Source organism: Terrapene carolina, unplaced genomic scaffold (genome assembly GCF_002925995.2).
Source record: "Terrapene carolina triunguis isolate 2854851 unplaced genomic scaffold, T_m_triunguis-2.0 Scaffold69, whole genome shotgun sequence".
In the NCBI taxonomy this organism is placed as follows: Eukaryota; Metazoa; Chordata; order Testudines; family Emydidae; genus Terrapene; species Terrapene triunguis.
In genome coordinates, this window is record NW_020664420.1 from 37704482 (window position 1) to 37723983 (window position 19502).

Consider the following 19502-nt stretch of genomic DNA (forward strand, 5'->3'; position numbering starts at 1 on the left):
AAATATTGTAAAATAAAAAAGCAAGGCAGAAATGGTTTACGGCTCCCTTTTAAAAAATATGCCTCATGTATACAAGAAAGGTTATCCTGCTCTGATGTCTGTACTAGATACAAATGAGCCTAGGTAGTTCCCTTTATTTAAACAGGCAGGGGATACACGTTTTAAAAATGAAAAAAGAGCATTTGAACTCTCAAAGGCAAGCAAATTCAGCATTACAATCCACTGCATCCTCAGCCAGCTCTGTTGCGACTAGTATAGCAACAAATATTGTCAATGATATTAGAGCCCCTTTAGCACAGTGAACTGGATCGATGAAGGAACAGATTTTTTTAAGTCAGACTCCTAATACTGTTGTAATTTTTTGTTATAGTTTTTATAAATAGAAGTACAATAATATAGCTGCAACTTCTGTGGGGTGTTGGGTCCTCTACTGAGACTTTCTCCAGGATGCAGGCGATATGGAGGCCCCCCTGCAGAACTGCTTTGCTGGCTCCTGTCAGTGTAATCATACCATGGGGCTCCAGTAGCATGGATGGCCTTTGTGCACATCCATGCTTCTGGGTGAATATCACTGTAAATGTGAACATACCTTAGTTGGATTGCTAAAATGTAGAGATTCAAAAAGATTGGCTCATAGAACAGCTGCTTCAAAATAGTATGTCTTATTTTTTCAAATTCTCATTTTAAATTCTATATTTCAATCACTTTTAAACAGCTACATTAAAAAAGTTTTACAAGTTTAATCTTAATAATTTCCAGCAAAAAAAGCAGACATGCTATGTCATAAAATAACTATTAGTGACTAGTTTGTATCCTATAAATCTAACTTGAGTTGATAATATGGTCCATTACCAGCTAACTGCATAGAGTATTTTTCATTTTACACTCTTCAGTTACTTTTTAGTGAAGTGTTAAAAAATATGAAGCTTTTCTCCTCTCTAAAATTGCACGCTGTCTGTCTGTTATTAGGGAGATAACAGCTCTTATAAATGTTTCAGTAAGCGCTAAGTAGACAGTTATGTGCACTCTCATTCCACGCTTATTTGCTTACTGTAATAAACTGATAAAATATGTGTGGTTTGTCTCTGTGTATCTACAGGCATCATGAGTCACATAGATTTCCTTTAGAAATAATGTTGTGTCTGTAGAATTGATTGGTTATTTTCATAAACCATCCAAAGATACACAGACGACTTTTATTATTTAAGCATATGCTGTGTAAGATTTGTAGTGGGTTATCTCTCATTGCTAGATGCTTCTTGTTCTATTAACTCTTTGGGGAAGTTTATTTCATAGTGATTACAGTTTTTGACTCATAGGCTTCTTAAGTATTGCAGCTATATGCATTGAAAATTTTAAAATTGAAACAAGAAGACTGTTTTTACCAGACTGAACTTGTTTGTTGCGTAGACTACCTCTGAATCACATTTGCCTTCATCTTACATGAAACCCTTACCTCTATTGTCAGCTAGATGGTTTGAGAATTCTAGCTATCATATTTTATACATTACATATCTTGGTTCAGATTTTTGGGTACTAGCGTGTTACATATGGCTGAAGAGGATGTTTTATATAAATTCTAATATTCCTCTGGCTATACTGTAAAATGCCATGTATGTTTACTTACTGGTCTGTAGTTTGATTTTTTTTAAAATAAAAATGGAATTGCCTGGGTATAAATTAGACTGCAGATGTTAAAAGTAATGCTAATTATATGGGGATATTTAGAAAATCTGGTCTGCAATAAGTCAAAAGCCTTTTGATAAAATCTGTTGAGTCAATGCCAAAATTTGTTCAACGTATGTATCATACTGATTATACAGGTAACTTACTTTAGATGTCTGACTTGTTTTCATCATTTCTGTTCTGTTAATTAATAAAATATTAGCCATAGCTATATGTGTTACATTACAGAAAAATGGATATGATAGTTCGTTGCCACAAGGAGCTTACAATGAGCACTGCTCTTGCTTCAAGAATACATTGGGATTATATATGAGTTTTTTTAAAAATCTGCTAGTTCCAAAAATTTGGACTATAGTGTGGGACAGAGTTATATTTAGAAGCATGAAAGCAAACTTTAAAGTTTAGAAAGAGCATTTCCCTGGGTGTATATGTTTGACAATATTTTGCACTTACTTTAGCACATCAAAGCATTTACAACATTTTAGCCTCATAACACCAAGTCAGGTTACATTATCCCCATTTTACAGATTGGTAAACTGAGGCGCAGGTAAATTGTCTTATTCAAAATGAGACAGTGGCAGAGCTGAAATTGGAGTAATAGAATCATAGGATTAGAAGGGACCGCAAAGGTCATCTAGTCTAATCCCCAGCCAGGATGCAGGAGTCTAGAAGTTCTTCTTTGAGTCATTGTACAAATGTATTCCACTTCAGATGTGTTCGCAACCAGTGCATAAGAGTTGGAGATTTTTCTCTTAGTACTACCCACTGGGGGAGCGCATGCACCCTCTGCAGCTGTGAGATGGTATAAAGGGTGGAGCTGCTTCAACCCTGTCCCCTCAGTTACTTCTTACTGCCTATGATCGTTAGTCAGTGCACGTTGGCTTGCTTTGCAAGTGTTCTCCTTTTCACGGGTTTTGTTTTCTGTTGTATATAGTTAGTTAGAGCTTTGGAATAATTGTCATTTGTTATTTTACTTAATTTATTTAGTGTCAGTTCCTGCGCGTTTTGGGTACCAACTCCCAAGTACCAAGGCGTGCTTTCATCTGGGCTCTATACCTTGCACTGGTTGCCAGAAGACTCTGCTAGTGAGTGACCCACATTCCAAGTGTCTTAAGTGCCTCAGAGAAGGTCATGTCAGGGATCGTCATCAAATCTGCAGGGACTTCAAGCCCCGGAACAGAAAGGTTAGGGAGGTGAGAGTGCATCACCTTCTCATGGAGGCTGCCTTGCATCCACCATCTGAACTTTCCCTCTTGGGATGGACATCAACCATTTCTACCTCTGACACAGCAGAGTCTTGGTGCCACTCACATTCCCTGATGCCTGAAAAGAAGCATGAACAGCATGCCTTGAAGGAGCCCAGCTACTCCACAAGATTGAGGTCCCTGGTACCATTTGCCAACAAGCAAGCTGGACAGCAGGGTAGAGTATCCCCAGAGAAAAGAGAGTACCAACTTCATCTTGCCCAGGGTCAGTGACTCCAGCACCCATTCTTGTGCTGTTGAAGCCGTCCTCCACAATGCAACAGCAGCAGCCTCGGGACTGTTTGGGAACCGATGATGCTGGAGGCATATGCCACAGGATAAGTTTTGCTATTCCTCTCATTACCAGATTCTCCAGTAGTATGAGACAAGTCGTCGAGTACCAGTTGACCTTCAGACTTTGTCAGTCTTACCTGCCAGTAAGGTTGAATCTTTGGTGCCATGGCTGATTTGGGACAGTCCAGTGCTGCCTAACCTGGTGCCATCCAGAGGCAAGCCAAGTATGCTGTCCCCACTAACAGTGTCTCCAAAGGTTTGCCACTGGTCCCTGGTACTGCACTGGTCAGACGACTTGGGTTCTTTTTTGGAACTTCTATGCTCCTCGCTCCTGGGATAGAAGGTATCATTCACCTTCATCGAAAGGATTCCAATCCTGGCACCTGGCCCTATGATGGTCCAAGGGCATGCATTTGTGGGCTTGTAGAGGTTGAGGTCCTATACCTTACCAGTGGCTGTATTGGAAACCATGGGGTTTTCCCCACCACCACCACCACCAGATCCTCCCCAGTTTGGGGGGTGGGGGGGAATAGCTCAGTGGTTTGAGCATTGGCCTGCTAAACCCAGGGTTGTGAGTTCAGTCCTTGAGGGGGCCACTTAGGGACCTGGGGCAAAATCAGTACTTGTTCCTGCTAGTGAAGGCAGGGGGCTGGACTTGATGACCTTTCAAGGTCCCTTCCAATTCTAGGAGATAGGATATCTCCATTAATTTATTTATTTATAATTTTATCCACCTGCCAGATCCCCGAGCAGATGACAGGATAGTTCACATGTGGAATCTCAGGAAGTTACCCTGGTACCAACACTGGTACCAAGCAGAAATAACCTTGCATACCACAACCTCCATGTGGGGAGGTACAGGAGGCTAGAATTCAACCTCTTTTGCTGTTCTCCCCAGAAGAGCTGGTGGTGTCTGCAGTGTCCTCACCTCTTTAGGATGACTAGAGGGCCTACCAAGAACTCCTAAAGAGGGTTGCTTCTTCTCTGGACAAGAACTCCTAAAGAGGGTTGCTTCTTCTCTGGACATCCAGGTCAATGTACTGCAAGATAATTCCTATAGCCTGGTGGACATACAGTGGTCAGCAGGATTTTCCTGTGTAGCCCTACCTACAAGATTATTGTGACAAACACCATCATCTATGCTACCAACAGCCCAGAGAATTGAGCACAAGCACCATGGCTCTTCTCAGGGCTATGAACATTTTTGTACCCATCCTTCATCAGTTTCTCTGGTTGTCTTGGCAGTAAACAAAAGAGCATATCAGGGATTGCCATCATCTACCCCAAAGGATAAAGAAGCAAAAAGACGACCTTTTCAATAGAAAGGTTTATTCCACTGTCAGCCTGCATTGTATCCTTGCTGGACAGATAAGATTTCTCCCTCTGGAATAGTGTTCACCTCAAAGCATCCCACCTTCCTGAGGTTCACAACAGTCTGGCGAATTGCCTGAGCAGATCTTTCAGCAGAGATCACAAGTGGTGTCTCAGAGCAGATATTGTGAGCCTCATTTTTCCAACATGGGAGGTTCCCTCGGATAGATCTATTTGCTACTCACCACAACAGGAAGTGCCAGCTCTTTTATTCAAGGGCAGCTCATGGTCAGGGATCTCTTAACAGATGTTTTCCTTGTCTTGCAGAAGCACAAGCTGATGTATGCTTATCCTCCTATTCCAATGGTGTTGACTAAGCTCAAGCAGGATCAGACCCACATGATCCCCATAGCACTGGCTTGGCTTTGCCAACATTGGTTATCCAGTGTGCTGAGCCTCTCCACAAGGGCTTCTTTGACATTACCTCCAGAGTCCAACCTGATTCCCCAGGAACCCAGCCGATTCCTGCATCCCAACTCTTTTGTGCTCTCCATCTTACTACCTGGATGTTCCCTGGTTGATGCCTGGTTGTTTGGGGGAATATACAAAACATCCTCCTGAACAGCAGAAAGCCTTCTATTAGATACTTACTTATTGAAGTGAGAACCATTTTCCTTCTGGTCACAGCAAAAAGGTATTTCGCCAGTCCAGGCCTCTGTCAAACATATTCTACCTGAACATCCAACATCTATCCACCTGAAACAGCAAGTCATATCCATTAGATCCATCCAGGTTCACCTTGCAGATGTTTCCTCTTTCCACCCTTCAATCGCAAGACACTCAGTATGTTTTAACCAGGGGTGAAAGTAACTTAAAGGAATTACTGGTACGCCGGAGTCCTGAGCCGGGGCGTGGCCTCAACCAGAAGAGGCGTGGCCTCAACCAGAAAAGGCTTGATCAAGATTTAAAGGCCCCGCTGCGGCTGAGAGCCCGAAGCTAAGGGGCAATTTAAAGGGCCCGGGGCTCTGGCCGCCGCTACCGCAGCGGAGCTCCAGGCCCTTTAAACCGCCGACAGAGCCCTGCTGCCGCTACCCCGAGGCTCCGGCAGCCGGGCTCAGGTGGCGCTTTAAAGGGCTGGGGCTCCCCGCAGTGGCAGGAGCCCCAGGCTCCTTAAAGCACCACCCGAGCCCCGCTGCCTGAGACCCGGGGTAGCAGCAGCAGGGCTCAGTTGGCAGTTTAAAGGGCCGGGGCTCCCCGCAGGAGCCCCAGGCCCTTTAAAGCACCGCCCGAGCCCCGCTGCCTGAAACCCGGGGTAGCAGCAGCAGGGCTCAGTTGGCGGTTTAAAGGGCCAGGGTTCCCCGCAGGAGCCCCAGGCCCTTTAAAGCACCGCCCAAGCCCGGCTGCCTGAGCCCCAGGGTAGGTGGCAGGGCTGGGGCGGCGCTTTAAAGGGCTCCCCTCAGAGGCAGGAGCCCCGGGCCATTTAAATCACCACCCGAGCCTGGCTGCCGGAGCCCTGGGGCTTGGGAGGCGATTTAAGGGGCCCGGGGCTCCAGCGGCTGCAGGGAGCCCCGGGCCCTTTAAAGTGCCAGCCTGGGGAAGCCGGTCTGGTCTGGCACGCCGTACTGGGCCGACTTACTTTCACCTCTGTTTTTTACCCACTGTCAATTAGGTTCTTAAAAGGTATGGACAAGTTATATGCCCACATTGCAGAACCTATCCCTCTCTGGTACTTTAATCTGGTGCAAACAAAGTTGATCCTTTGAACTGATGGCTAACTGTTTTTACTCCATCTATCCATGAAAGTAGCATTTTTTGGTAGCTATTACCTCTGTGAGAAGAGTGGCAGAACTACAAGCAATTGGTAGCTGACCCTCCCCACACAATCTTTTATAAGGACTCCATATACATACGGCCACATCCAAATTTTTTTGACTTTAGTATCAGAATTCCACCTCAATCAAGCAATTTACTTAGCAGCCCCAGTTCCTTATATTCCTAAACCCTAGTCTCATAAGGATTAAGAGAGAATCTATATCCTGGATGTTAGAAGAGTGTTAGCTTTTTACTTGGACAGGAGTAGGTTGTTTAGGTCATCCTCCCAACTGCTGGTTGCAGACAGGATGAAAGACCTTCCAGTTTTTACCTAGAGAATCTTTTCCTGATTTCGTCTTGCATACGTCTGTGCTACGACTTGTCTTTTGAAAGTGTTGTGCAGTTTTCCTTTGAGGATGAGCACTGGTAGGCCAGATATAGGGTAATCGCTTTGTGAAAAGTGTTCACTCAGAGGTGTTATGGTGTTTTTGTCTTTTATAGTTTTCCTGTGAGTTCATTCCAGAGCATAGTGATTGTCTAGTGTCACCCACATGGTTGTTACTGGGGCTTTACTGCACTAGATGAGGTATACCACATGTTGTTTATTCCCATCCCCACCCAACTAGCTCACATTCCTCCCCCCATTTCCCTCACTGGCTCTGTCTCCCTGCCCAACTAGTCCTACCCTCCCCCCAGCTCCCAGTTAGTTAAGTAGTGACTGAAGTTGTTGTCCCTGTCTCATATGTTGGAGAAGTGAGAAGGTGTGCAGTGAGTGAGGCAGGTAACTGCAATAAAGGACAGGGCAGTCTCAAAGGGCAAACTGTCCCACAGCACCTCTAACTGGCGGCTGCTACTCACTCTCCTGCTGCCTTGGAAAGAGCAGTCAGTCAGAAGGGGGTTATCTCCACTGTGTATGTGGTTTTCCCATGTCAGGAGACCCAATACAGTTAGCAGGTTTAGAAGTGTGCTGAAGTGGTTATAGACCCTTCTGCCTCTGTCCCTAGCATGTCCCTGTCCGTCCTTGCTCCTCAGCCCTCTGCATTCAAATCATGCAGTTTCCTTTTCCTCCTCCATGCTGCCTGGGCACTAGTGCAGAAGGTAGAAGGCACTGAGAGTACTGGAGAAAGTCTCCCTACTCTGTTCTTGTGCCTGGCACCACAGTGTTTCCTGGCAGACAGGAGGAGTAATTACTACAAGGTCATGCTCAGCCTGGCAGCCCCAGCTTGGAGCATGCTCACTGAGATTTGTGGGGATGGCACATACTCAGTGTGGCTGGCATAGAGCTCTGTGGAGGTGCAGCACACTCAATGCAGACAGTGCAAAAATTTGGTCTAGATTAATTTACTATAAGAGAATCATAGAATATAAGGGTTGGAAGAGACCTCTGGAGGTTATCTAGTCCATTCCCCTGCTCAAAGCAGGACCAACCCCAACTAAATCATCCCAGCCAGGGCTTTGTCAAGCCGGGCCTTAAAAACCTCTTAAGGATGGAGATTCCACCACCTCCCTCAGTAACCCATTCCAGTGCTTCACCACCCTCCTAGTGAAATAGTGTATACTAATATCCAACATGACACCAATGTTTCTTGTTCTGTCATCTACCACCACTGAGAACAGCCTAGCTCCATCCTCTTTGGAACTCCCCGTCAGGTAGTTGAAGGCTGCTATCAAATCCCCCCTCATTCTTTTCTCTTCTGCAGACTAAATAAGCCCAGTTCCCTCAGCCTCTCCTCATAAGTCATGTGCCCCAGCCCCCTAATCATTTTCGTTGCCCTCCGCTGGACTCTCTCCAATTTATCCACATCCCTTCTGTAGTGGGGGGACCAAAATTGGACGCAGTACTCCAGGTGTAGTCTCACCAGTGCCAAATAGAGGGGAATAATCACTTCCCTCGATCTGCTGGCAATGCTCCTACTAATACAGTCCAATATGCCATTGGCCTTCTTGGCAGCAAGGGCACACTGCTGACTCATATCCAGCTTCTCATCCACTGTAATCCCCAGGTCCTTTTCTGCAGAACTGCCGCTTAGCCAGTCGGTCCCCAGCCTGTAGCGGTGCATGGGATTCTTCCTTCCTAAGTGCAGGACTCTGCACTTGTCCTTGTTGAACCCCTTTTTTTGGCCCAATCCTCCAATTTGACTAGGTCACTCTGTATCCTATCCCTACCCTCCAGTGTGTCTACCTCTCCCCCCAGTTAAGTGTCATCTGTGAACTTGCTGATGGTGAAATTAATCCCATCATCCAGATCATTAATAAAGATGTTGAACAAAACTGACCCCTGGAGCACTCCGATTGATACCGGCTGCCAACTAGTCATTGAGCTGTTGATCACTACCTGTTGAGCCTGACAATCTAGCCAGCCAGGTGTATAGTTGGTTGAAAAAATGTACTTACAGTAGCTATCAATGGTTTGCTATCAAACCAGGAGGACATATCTAGTGGAGTCCCTCAGGAGTATGTCTTGCATCTAGAACTAGTCAATATTTTAATTAATGGCTTGAATATTGGAGTTAAGAATATGCTTATAATATTTGTGGATGACACTAAGCTGCCAGAGTCGGGGTGGGTGGGTCTGCAGGCATTTTGGAGGACAGGATTAGAATTCAAAATGATCTTGTGAAATTGGAGAATTGGTCTGAATTCAACAAAATGAAATTCATTGAAGATAAGTGCAGAGTACTACACTTCGGAAGAAAAAAAGCAAATGCACAACTACAACATGGAGAATAACTGGCTAGGCCATAGTACAGCAGAAAAGGATCTGGGGTTTTTATATCATAAATTGAACATGCACCAGCAATGTGGTGCAGTGGCAAAAAATAAATTAAAAAAATGCTAGTATTCTAGGGTATATTACCAGCAGTGTCATATGTAAGACGTGGGAATAATTGTTCTGCTCTACTTAGCCCTGGTGAGCCTCAGCTGGAGTATTGTGTCCATTTTTAAGCATCACACCTTGAGAAAGATATAGACAAATCTAGAAAAGGAGATAAAAAAAATAATAAAAGGTTTAGAAAACCTAACCTATGAGGAAAGGTTACAAAACCTGGCTATGTTTAGTCTTGAGAAAAGAAGACTGAAGGGGAACCTATTGAGGACTGTTAGAAAGAGGTTGATTAATTGTTCTCCATATCCACTGAAAATAGGACAAGAAGTAGTCAGCTTAATTTGTAGCAGGGAAGATTTAGGTTAGGTATTAGGAAAAATGTTCTAACTATAAGGATAGTTAATCATAGAATATTAGGGTTGAAGGGACCTCAGGAGGTCATCTAGTCCAACCCCCTGCTCAAAGCAGGATCAATTCCCAACTAAATCATCCCAGCCAGGGCTTTGTCAAGCCGGGCCTTAAAAACCTCCAAGGAAGGAGATTCCTCCACCTCCCTAGGTAGCGCGTTCCAGTGCTTCACCACCCTCCTAGTGAAATAGTGTTTCCTAATATCCAACCTAGACCTCCCCCACTGCAACTTGAGACCATTGCTCCTTGTTCTGTCATCTGCCACCACTGAGAACAGCCGAGCTCCATCCTCTTTGGAACCCCCCTTCAGGTAATTGAAAGCAGCTATCAAATCCCCCCTCATTCTTCTCTTCTGGAGACTAAACAATGCCATTGAATTGGTCTAAGCTTTCAAGGGATGTTGTGGAATCCCCGTCATTGTCCAACCTGTTCTGAAAAATCTCCAAACACCCACCAGTGATAGTCTAGGTATACTTCGTTCTGCCTCAGCATATGACCTTTCAAGGTCTCTTCCAGCCCTACATTTCTGTGATTGTGATCTTCAGAGAATTTTGCTCTAACAAATCTCTCTCTCTTGAGCATTTGCAAATGATGATTTTTCAGAGACTTATAACGTGCCAAATTTGGGCAACTTTTCACAAGGACAACAAAAGTTGAATATTCCTGACCCCTAAGCAATACCCCTACCTGCTCCAAAGCATGTACTCACTACACTTTCTCAATGAAACAGCTGTGTGCATTTTAACACTTGCAAAACAACTTTTTTCCCTTAATCTTATTCTTTAATCAGGGGTTCTCTCAACAAATTTTTTGGTGGCCTCAGAATGCAGCCACTGACTCTTGCTGGTGGCAGCTTTGGCAATTTTTCTTAAAATACTTAATTAACTTTAGGAAAAACAAATAAATATGCACAGATACATGTCCAAATCATAGTAATTTATTTATGTAGGGCTTTCTTTTTTAGACTCAATAATAATAATAATAATGTACAGTTGTCTCTTCTTTACTGGACCTAAACAGAATAGAAATGCAAATAAGGTCCTTTGCAAGTTCGTCTTTTTGTTGTTTCTTTTGGTTTTTTGGTTCCGGACTTTTTTGGTCTTGCTAGCTAGTAAGTCAGATTCTGTGAAAAGTGATATTTGTATGTTTGTTAATATCACTTTTCACAGCAGCAGACTTGTTATCTAGCTGGGAGGCAGTAAAAAGTGATATTAACAAACACACAAATATCACTTTTCACAGCAGACTTATTCAGCCCTGGCAAGCCAGGGCACAAATTAAGCCTTGGATGGGAAGGTAGATAGGGAGGCAGGGGAGGCCAGGGGTGATAGGGTAGGTGGGTGAGGGGCTGGGGGCAGCAGTGGGGACCAGGGGCTGATAAAGGGGAGGAGGGGTGAGCCAAAGCCCAGCAGCCGGGGGTCGAAGCTCGCTGCGATGCGGCCAAAGAACCAGTGCCCAGTGCTCCACAGTCAGAGCCCGCAGCCAAAGCTTGCTGCTTCAGGAAGCCGGAAGCCTGAGTGAGCCCCAATGCCCCAGGAAGGTGGAGAACTCGCATCGGCTCTCTGCTCCTCCAGCATTTGTGGCTCAAGAGGGGGACAGGGTCCAACCCCTCCGTGCGGCCCCAGGGGAGGGGCCTCTGCTTTGTCTCTTCCCCTCCCCCCCCCCCCCCCCAAAATCACCACCCAGGAGGCTATCACCGCAAGAAAGCATGTGGCCACGGTGGCCGCATTTGAGAAATGTTGCTAGAGCAGCTGGACCATTTTAGCTGAAACTTAAAAAATCAGCTTGAAGCAGACAAATCTCAGCTCAAACAATCTGGCAAAGTTATACGCAATTGGAAATAGTCTTATAATAGAAAGTTAGACAACTTTAACTATAAGCAGAGCTGTTAGTTCTCAATACCAGAAATGTTGTAATTCTATTTCATGCTGTTTCAAATATTTCCTTTATTATGTTCTATTTGTGGACTTGAATATTTTCAACATGTTCTAATAGTTTTTCCACACATTTGTTCCTGTTGATGAAGTCAAAGCTTTAAGGTGTATTCATGAAAATCAATCTGCCCCCTGATACTGCATTCCTTCCACGTCCAAATCTCCCACAGAAGAGAGAGGGAGTTCTAGCTGGTGCAGAGAGTGCAGTATTTAAACTGTCATATTATGTTCTTATTCTACTATCCACAAGAATTGGCTAGTATATTGTTCACTAATTTTTAACTTTTTTATGTAACAGGTCAGTTCCCCAATCTTTGTGCCAATGAAAACTCATGAATTGCTTCATCGAATGAGTGGGAAAGGATTAGCAGCTCATTATCACTTCTCAAGGCAGCCGTGCATTTATGGAAATCAAATGGTATCCGTACAAGTGACATTAACGAACACCACAGAACAGAAGTTAGAGAATATTCACGTAGGGGAGAGAAAGCTACCTGCAGGCATGAAGATGCATGTGTTTAATCCAATAGGTAATCAAATCATCTTTTTAAAACTAACTATGCAAAATCCTATTGTTTTGTTTAGTTAAAAACATGAAATGGAAAATACCAAATGTATTGATTTTTTTTTAAGTTAATTTTTTATTTTAGAGATTGACAGAATAAAAAAAATAAGCATTACGTGGCAAGGGTGTGTGTGGTTTAATAAGGTGTCTGTTAAAAGAGAGCATTTCCAGTACAGTTAGAATGAATCAAACCATATAGTCATACTGCCTCTGATTGTAATTTCTTCAGATCCTTTCATGTGAACATAAGAACGGCCATTCTGGATCAAACAAAGGTCCATCTAGCCCAGTATCCTGTCTTCCCTTTTTCCAACTGACCTCTTAGCTGTTTGGTCACTAAACTGACTAAGCAGCTATCTTAGGACAATGGCAACTGGAGGTTTGTGCCAGCAAGTTATATTCACATCCAAGGAATAAACATGGCACTTAGCCACTTTCTACTTATTTCAGAGCAAACTTTCCATGCTACTGTCAACAAAACATATGGTCGAGTATTTTGCATGGATAACATTTGATTCAGTTTGTATTTTAATAATGATACGTCTCTATGGTTTTTATAACTAAACATCTACTTCAAGACAATGACAAAATCTAAACTTGGTACTAAGTTGAACTGAATGGTGTCTACCCATCTGGATATATAAATAAGCTCTTAGCCTGAACTATCCTGTCTAAATGGAGAGGTAGTAGCCTTTCTAGAGAGAAGTTTGTAACTCATATTTTAATATAAACCCAATTTTTTCCTTCTTTCCTAAAATCCACGATGGAATATCATCCTCAAAATTCAGACAAAAAGACTAGTAGAATTTTTATCAGATTTGAAGTTAATCAAGAGGTTCCATAATTGTAACACATTTAAAATTGGACATGTTCACTGGAGCTTTTGCCACTTTTTTCCCCAGACAAAAAAAAATCTGAAACAGATAAGTTTATTTGTGGTATCCACATCATGCACACTCCTTCATAACCTCAAGCAGAAAATAATTCTATTAACAGAATAAAATTTATGTAATTATTTCCTTCTACGTTGTTGTTTGTCTGATTTGCTTGTACTCAAGTTTTCTACATTCTTCCTCAATTTCTTCTGGATCTGAAGTTTTTATACCCACCTGTGTCTTATCCTTTTCAGTACATTTTGTATTTTTTGTGTTTCTCATGGGTGTTGTCTACTTTAAGAAAATTAAGTCACATAATTCCACCAGAAGAGCACAGTGGAAGTGTCTGTGTAGTCAGGCATTCTTATCAGTTTTCCAAACTTACTCTAGCCTCTGCAGTTGCAGCTCTGCCAGTAATAGTAACAGTGGCAAATGGGGAATGGAGTATTTCTTTCTTGATGCCACACAGATCCTTACACAGACTTGACTTTCTTGAAGCATTTTCTGTTTTCCCTCCATTATTCGAAACCCTCCTCCTCCGGGTTTTCTGCATTCTTCCACAATTTGCTTTACTGCCGTTAGACTTCTTTATATTTCTCCCCATCATTAAACAGCTGACTCCTTCTGATTTCCTAAATATGTAGAACACAGTAGCACAAAAATTTTCTCTGTCCAGACATTTTTAATTTGACATTCCTTTCTGTAATGGCATCTGTTCAATTACCTTCCTGTGTGTTGTCTTTCTTGTACTGTTCTCTAGTTGAAGTTCTCCTCAACAACCACTTTTTGTATGTTCCTTTGGTATCAAAGAAGGACCCAGCACCTCACCTAATCCTTCAGTCTGCAAGTCCTATCCTAAGTCCTTCAGTCTGCAATAGTGTAGGGTTAGAATGGTGATCTGGCTCTGAAGAGGTTCAAGAAACAAACAGTGAACTTACTCTTGATGTCTTCATTTAGGAAGTGCTGCATTCTGCACTGCTTGTAAAATGAAGGCGTATCCTCCATTTTAGGTCCATAATCTTCCCAGCCTCCTATGTAACTAGTGCAAACAAAATTTGGAGAGAAGTAGGCCACATTTGACTAGAATTTTTTAAACTTGATTTTCCCCATCACTGTATAGTAATGTGCATTTTACTAGTGCTCTTGTGCTGTCTTGCTCTTCAGTTTTCAGATTGAATGAATAAGTGGTGTCATGATGAATTTTTTTTATGGAGATATACCTATCTCATAGAGCTGGAAGGGACCCTGAAAGGTCATCAAGTCCAGCCCCCTACCTTCACTAGCAGGACCAAGTACTTATTTTGCCCCAGATCCCTAAGTGGCCCCCTCAAGGATTGAACTCACAACCCTGGGTTTAGCAGGCCAATGCTCAAACCACTGAGCTATCCCTCAGAACCTCTCAAAGTTTAAAGAAGCTGTAAACATTTGTTGTTTTACATGTTATCAAATTTTTGTATTTAGATTGGCTGATCTGATTTTTTTTTTTTGCATGCTTAATTTACATGTTCTATTCTAGAATTTCTTGAGCCTGAGGAATCCATTACTGTCTCAATGGGTATTGACTTTTGTGATTCTACTCAGACTGCCAGTTTCCAGTTGTGGTAAGTTTGTTTTTGTTTTGTTTTAACATTTGATAGTTCTGAATGGAAATTGAGGGGAGAAATCTTATAGTCTTTGTCTGTTTTACACAACTTCTTCCATAACTAGATTAAAAACATGATATTTGAATTTGCTCTGATTATATTTTGAACTAGTTTGAAGCCTAACTAGAATTTTTATGGGCAAAGTGCGTATTGTATTTTCTGTATTTGTTTCAGAATTGGGCAAAATAGCTCATCATAAAATGGACATTCAAGATGTATATAGAGAAATGAGGCATAGTTACCTTGTAAACTTTACTATTCTACTATTTTTCCTATCACGATATTGCCAAATGATTTTTGAAAGTTTGTGATACTTGATGAGAATTAACTTATGAACATATATTAAAGTCAAACTGCACTTTCAAATCTGGGTTACCTAAACAAATCCGTTTCTTCTGTTAGGTACCTGACCTGTTTGTGGTACTGTTCTTTTCACGAGTTTACTTTGGTAACTCTGAGGTTGCAGATGGATCCTACCATTTGATGTAACTGAATTTTCAGAAACATTTTAATATGTAATTTACTAACATAAAATCAAGAAACAAAATAAAACCAAAGAAAAGTATCAGAGCCAAAAGTTGAGTGCTCATATATATGCAGCAACAATCATCTTTGAGGGACTCCTGCTCTATTTGCAGAACAGTCAGGCTAATGCTCAGCAGCCAATCTTTAGTTAGTAGTAAATTTTATATATATATAAAAAAGATTGGCTGCTGAGCATTAGGCTGACTGTTCTGCAAATAGAGCAGGAGTCCCTCAAAGATGAGTGTGTGTGTGTATATTTATATAATAGTTTCTTGAGCTTTCCTAGCCTTTCCTTTACCTGGATACTGCCTTTTTACTTAATCAGCTGAAAGCATTTGCCTACCTATAGTATTAGCATCTCTCTTTGGATAGGACCACCCCCTTCTTGTTCCCATAGGGAGCAGTTGACCCCAGGGTCTAGTATAGTTTCTTCCTCTGTTACAAGAGTTTGCAAATCAAAACACCCCAAACCGAAGGGATTTAATACCATTAAAAGGCCATCCTGATTGTCCAGAGCCTATGTAATAGGCTTGTAGTGTTTGTCACCCAAGTAAACCACCTGCAGATTTGCAAGTAAGAGAAGCCTCTTCCTAATAATAAAAAAAGAGATTGGGAGAAGCTGGGGGAGAAATTAGTAGGTGGCTGGCCCACTAGTGTCTGCCAAATATGCCTTGCATATATGTTTTTATATATACTTTGCTTATCATTATCATGCTTAAGAGCCTGCATTGTATCTAAGTTACTTACATATTTTGATTTAAGCAGAAAAAGTGTCTGCTCACCCATTGGGAGCTCCATTGTCAGGCAACGTGAATTCATGCAAAAATAGTAGCAGAATCCAAACTCTTTTGCCCGTGTCACTAAATGAACCTGCTTGCTAGTCTTTACCTTCCCCTTAACATACCCTGAAACAAATATTGCAAGAAGCTTTTCTCACCACTTGCCACACCACATGGGTCATGGACTTGTCAACTCTATCACAATGCCCAAAACTGGTTAGGTGAAAACTCTCTTTCCTTGTAGAAAGTTCTGTACTCTTGTTTGTTTAATAATTTAAAAGAATATAGGGTAGAGTGATCAACGGTAGTTTGGAAACTTATAGATTCTTAAAGACTGGGGATATAAGATTTGTAGTAGAAAAGCTACTGTGCTTTCATATATGTTAAACATGCCGCTCAAGAAGAGCCAATACAGAAGTTAAATTTTCTCTTTTTTTCCGGGGGGTTTACTATTGAAAATGTTTTTCTCAACAACCCTTTCTTTGTGATATTCATTTGTACGCTAAGTCCCTAGGTGAGGTTGTTTTAAGGATATTCTTATCTCCAGCATGATGCCTATGGCATGTAGCATATGCACAAGTTATGCTATTGTGTCTTTCTGGATGATGATAGCAGCAATGATAATTAGGAACTGATCTGAAGTCTTTTAAAAACTAACCTTATTTTACTGTACAGCACATTAGACCAGCACAGGCTTTGTTTTGACATAATGAGGGAAGAAGAGTTCTAGGCAATGCAATTTCAAAATTGTTACAAAAATGTGAGGTATCTGTTTCTCTAAACACAAATGTACTTAGCTTTTTTATTTTAAAATTACATATGTCAGAGTATTTAAACAAGCATATACATTCTTTTTTAAAACAGAGCAAATATTTTTATTTTAAGTACATCTTTTAAGCATGTAAATGATTCAGTTCCAAACGTACACCATTTATTGCTGAGAATCTCTGCAGTGATGAGTATAAGCAATGTAGCATAACACATTGATTTTATGCAGATCATCACCTTTATGTTTTGGGAGGTCTGCTATATTAGTGATATATAAAAACTGATTACTTTCTCCAACATTGCCTAGTAATTGTTTATTATTTTCCTATTAGACAAACAAGACAGATCAATATTCCTGAACACCAACCAGACTATGAGTAACGTCACTGTAAATAGATTTGCCTCAGACACCAGTGCTGTATTCATTTTAATGATTTGGACAATGTGAGCCCAATGACAATGCTCAAGCTAAACACTAAGTTTAAAGTTAAATTAAGAATAGGAATTATTGCTTACTTTGTTTGCTTCACTGATTAATAAACCCTTTGATATTTGAGAATACTGTTGAAAGGGAAAAAAATAAAGATAGATGTACTTTGAGTAAAATTTGCTGTTTTATTGTTCCAAAAATTCTTGTTGTATGTATGTGTATATTAGGCGATTCTGTGTTTTGTGATGGTCTTTAAGCCATGTGAATCTGTTTAAAATACAATCAATAGCAGTTCTTTTAACTCTCGATACTTTCTAAAAAGTTTTTTGTTCCAAAGCTTGTGTGTGGATGTGTGAATTATTTCAAGAATATTTTGACAAAAGGTGTCCTAACACCTTTATTTTGCTGTATTGTCTTGCATGAAGATATATATGTATGTCATTTATTTGAGCTGTTTGGGGCATATGCAGCAGTAAAGCGTTCCCCGATCATAATTATTATCCTACGTTTTACCAAAAGGAGCACTTTGTCTTGCATCAAATGTAATTGATCCTGAAGCAGTGTAATCACAATTACTCACTTTCTTAATTGGCCTGCCCAAAATCAGAAAATGGAAACCGATCGGCAGTGTTTAAATCAATAGCTTTGTAGTAGTGCTTGTGGGGGTTGAGAGATAGTGGTAATGGGTAGATCAATTGGTCTTAGATGCCAATCATTGACTGTGTGTTTTGCATAGTAAACACAACCTGTCTGCTTCGAGATGTTGTAGTGTTAGTGGTTCAATAAATGCAAACTATATTAAGAAAAAAGCAAGAATGACTAATAAAATATTTAGATCACTTTTAAAAGATCTTGAACATATCAAGGGCAGTGAAGGAGAAACTGTAATATACAGCGTTGAAAGCTTTGAGAGCTTTGAAAGACCTCCCTAATAAGCACTATTTTATTAAGCAAAGCTTTCGAAGATCACATACCTAATTAGAGAGAAAGGAGAAACTCTTTAACTTGAAAACTGTTCCTAATGCATTTATTTAGAACATACATTAGGTTGCTCATCCTGTCTGCTCATAGTGAGAACATCACATCACTGCCTTTCTTGTGCAATCTCTCAGCAAATGCACTTTCCCCCCTTTCACTTAATTTCTATACAATAATGCTTTTTATGTGTGTTTTTAGAAGGGAAAAAAAAGTGAGGGTCAGGATGAGTAAATGGCCAATCTTCATCTTCTAAAAAGCATGTACATATATGTGTACACAGACACCCTGCGTGTGTGTGTGTGTGTGAGAGAGAGAGAGATGGATGTATATTTAGGGTCTCCAACTTCCCTATCCTTTTTCCTCCCTATGTTTGCAGGCAAAAGCCTCTTTCAGATAAGCTCCTACCTCATTGCAGGGGTTGGGTCCAACGTGGCAGTTGCCTGAAGAGAAGGGAAGGACTCCTATTGCTTGGAGTATCTACTGCCCTAAAAGATCTGGGGAAGGGGGAACAAGTGTGTTCCTCTCTCCCCCACCAGAAAAACGCATACAAACTTCTAGAGATGGGCTAGTGCTGGGGATGTGAAAAGAACCTGTTCTCTCTCCCCTCCACCTCCTGATCCCTGGAAAAATTCTGTGGCAGGCCATCAGGACTCTATGTGGAGGAAGGGAAGAAGCCTGTGCTATTAGTGTCTTCCCAGTGTGACGGGTTGCTCCCCTTTAAGGTGCCACCTGATGTACTGAGATACCACTGAGCCCACCTGTTCTGCCAGCCTTTAACCTGTCTTGCTGAGCCAGGCTCTTAAGCCTCCTCTAGCACACACACAGGCAGGGCCACACGCAGCTGCAGAAAGAGACAAGACACTGAGATCAGCTCTGTGAAGACTCAGCTTAAGGGACTTGCCCCAGCACTGAGGTGCCCACCTCCCTTGGAGTGCAGACTCAAAGGTATATTGCCTTGCACTGTGTAGAAAAATCTGCACAGAGCAAGCTCATAAAAATTCACCCTCTCCATCAATGTGAAGAGAGAGATGCACAACTTCTTGCCCTCCCCCCCTCCCCCAGTTAGAAATTGCACAAACTGGGTTTAATAATAAAACAAATGTATTAACTAGAAAAGGTAGATTTTAAGTGATTATAAGAGATAGCAAATAGAACAAAGCAAGTTACTGAGCAAATAAAACAAAACACTCAGACTAAATTTAATACACTAAAGAAATTGGCTACAAATAGTAATTTCTCACCCTAAATGTTGTTTCAGGCAGATTGCAAAGATTCTTGAAAGCCAGCTGCACTGGCCTGCAGTTTGAAACTTCAGGTATTATTACTCACAGGCTAAACACCCTTCCAGCCTGGGCTCAACTCTTCTCCCCCCAGTTCAGTTCTTGATCCAGGTGTTTCCCCGGTGTCTCTTTGGGTGGGGAGG

General features: G+C 41.7%; 1 protein-coding gene across 1 annotated transcript in view; it reads left to right on the forward strand.

Moving 5' to 3' along the window:
- AP3B1 (adaptor related protein complex 3 subunit beta 1) overlaps positions 1-19502 on the forward strand; it is a 238077-nt gene that overhangs the window by 195204 nt on the left and 23371 nt on the right. The window contains exons 22-23 of the mRNA XM_024194104.1: positions 11815-12046; positions 14473-14557. Coding sequence (XP_024049872.1) covers positions 11815-12046; positions 14473-14557 — 317 coding nt within the window. The remainder of the gene's footprint in view (positions 1-11814; positions 12047-14472; positions 14558-19502) is intronic.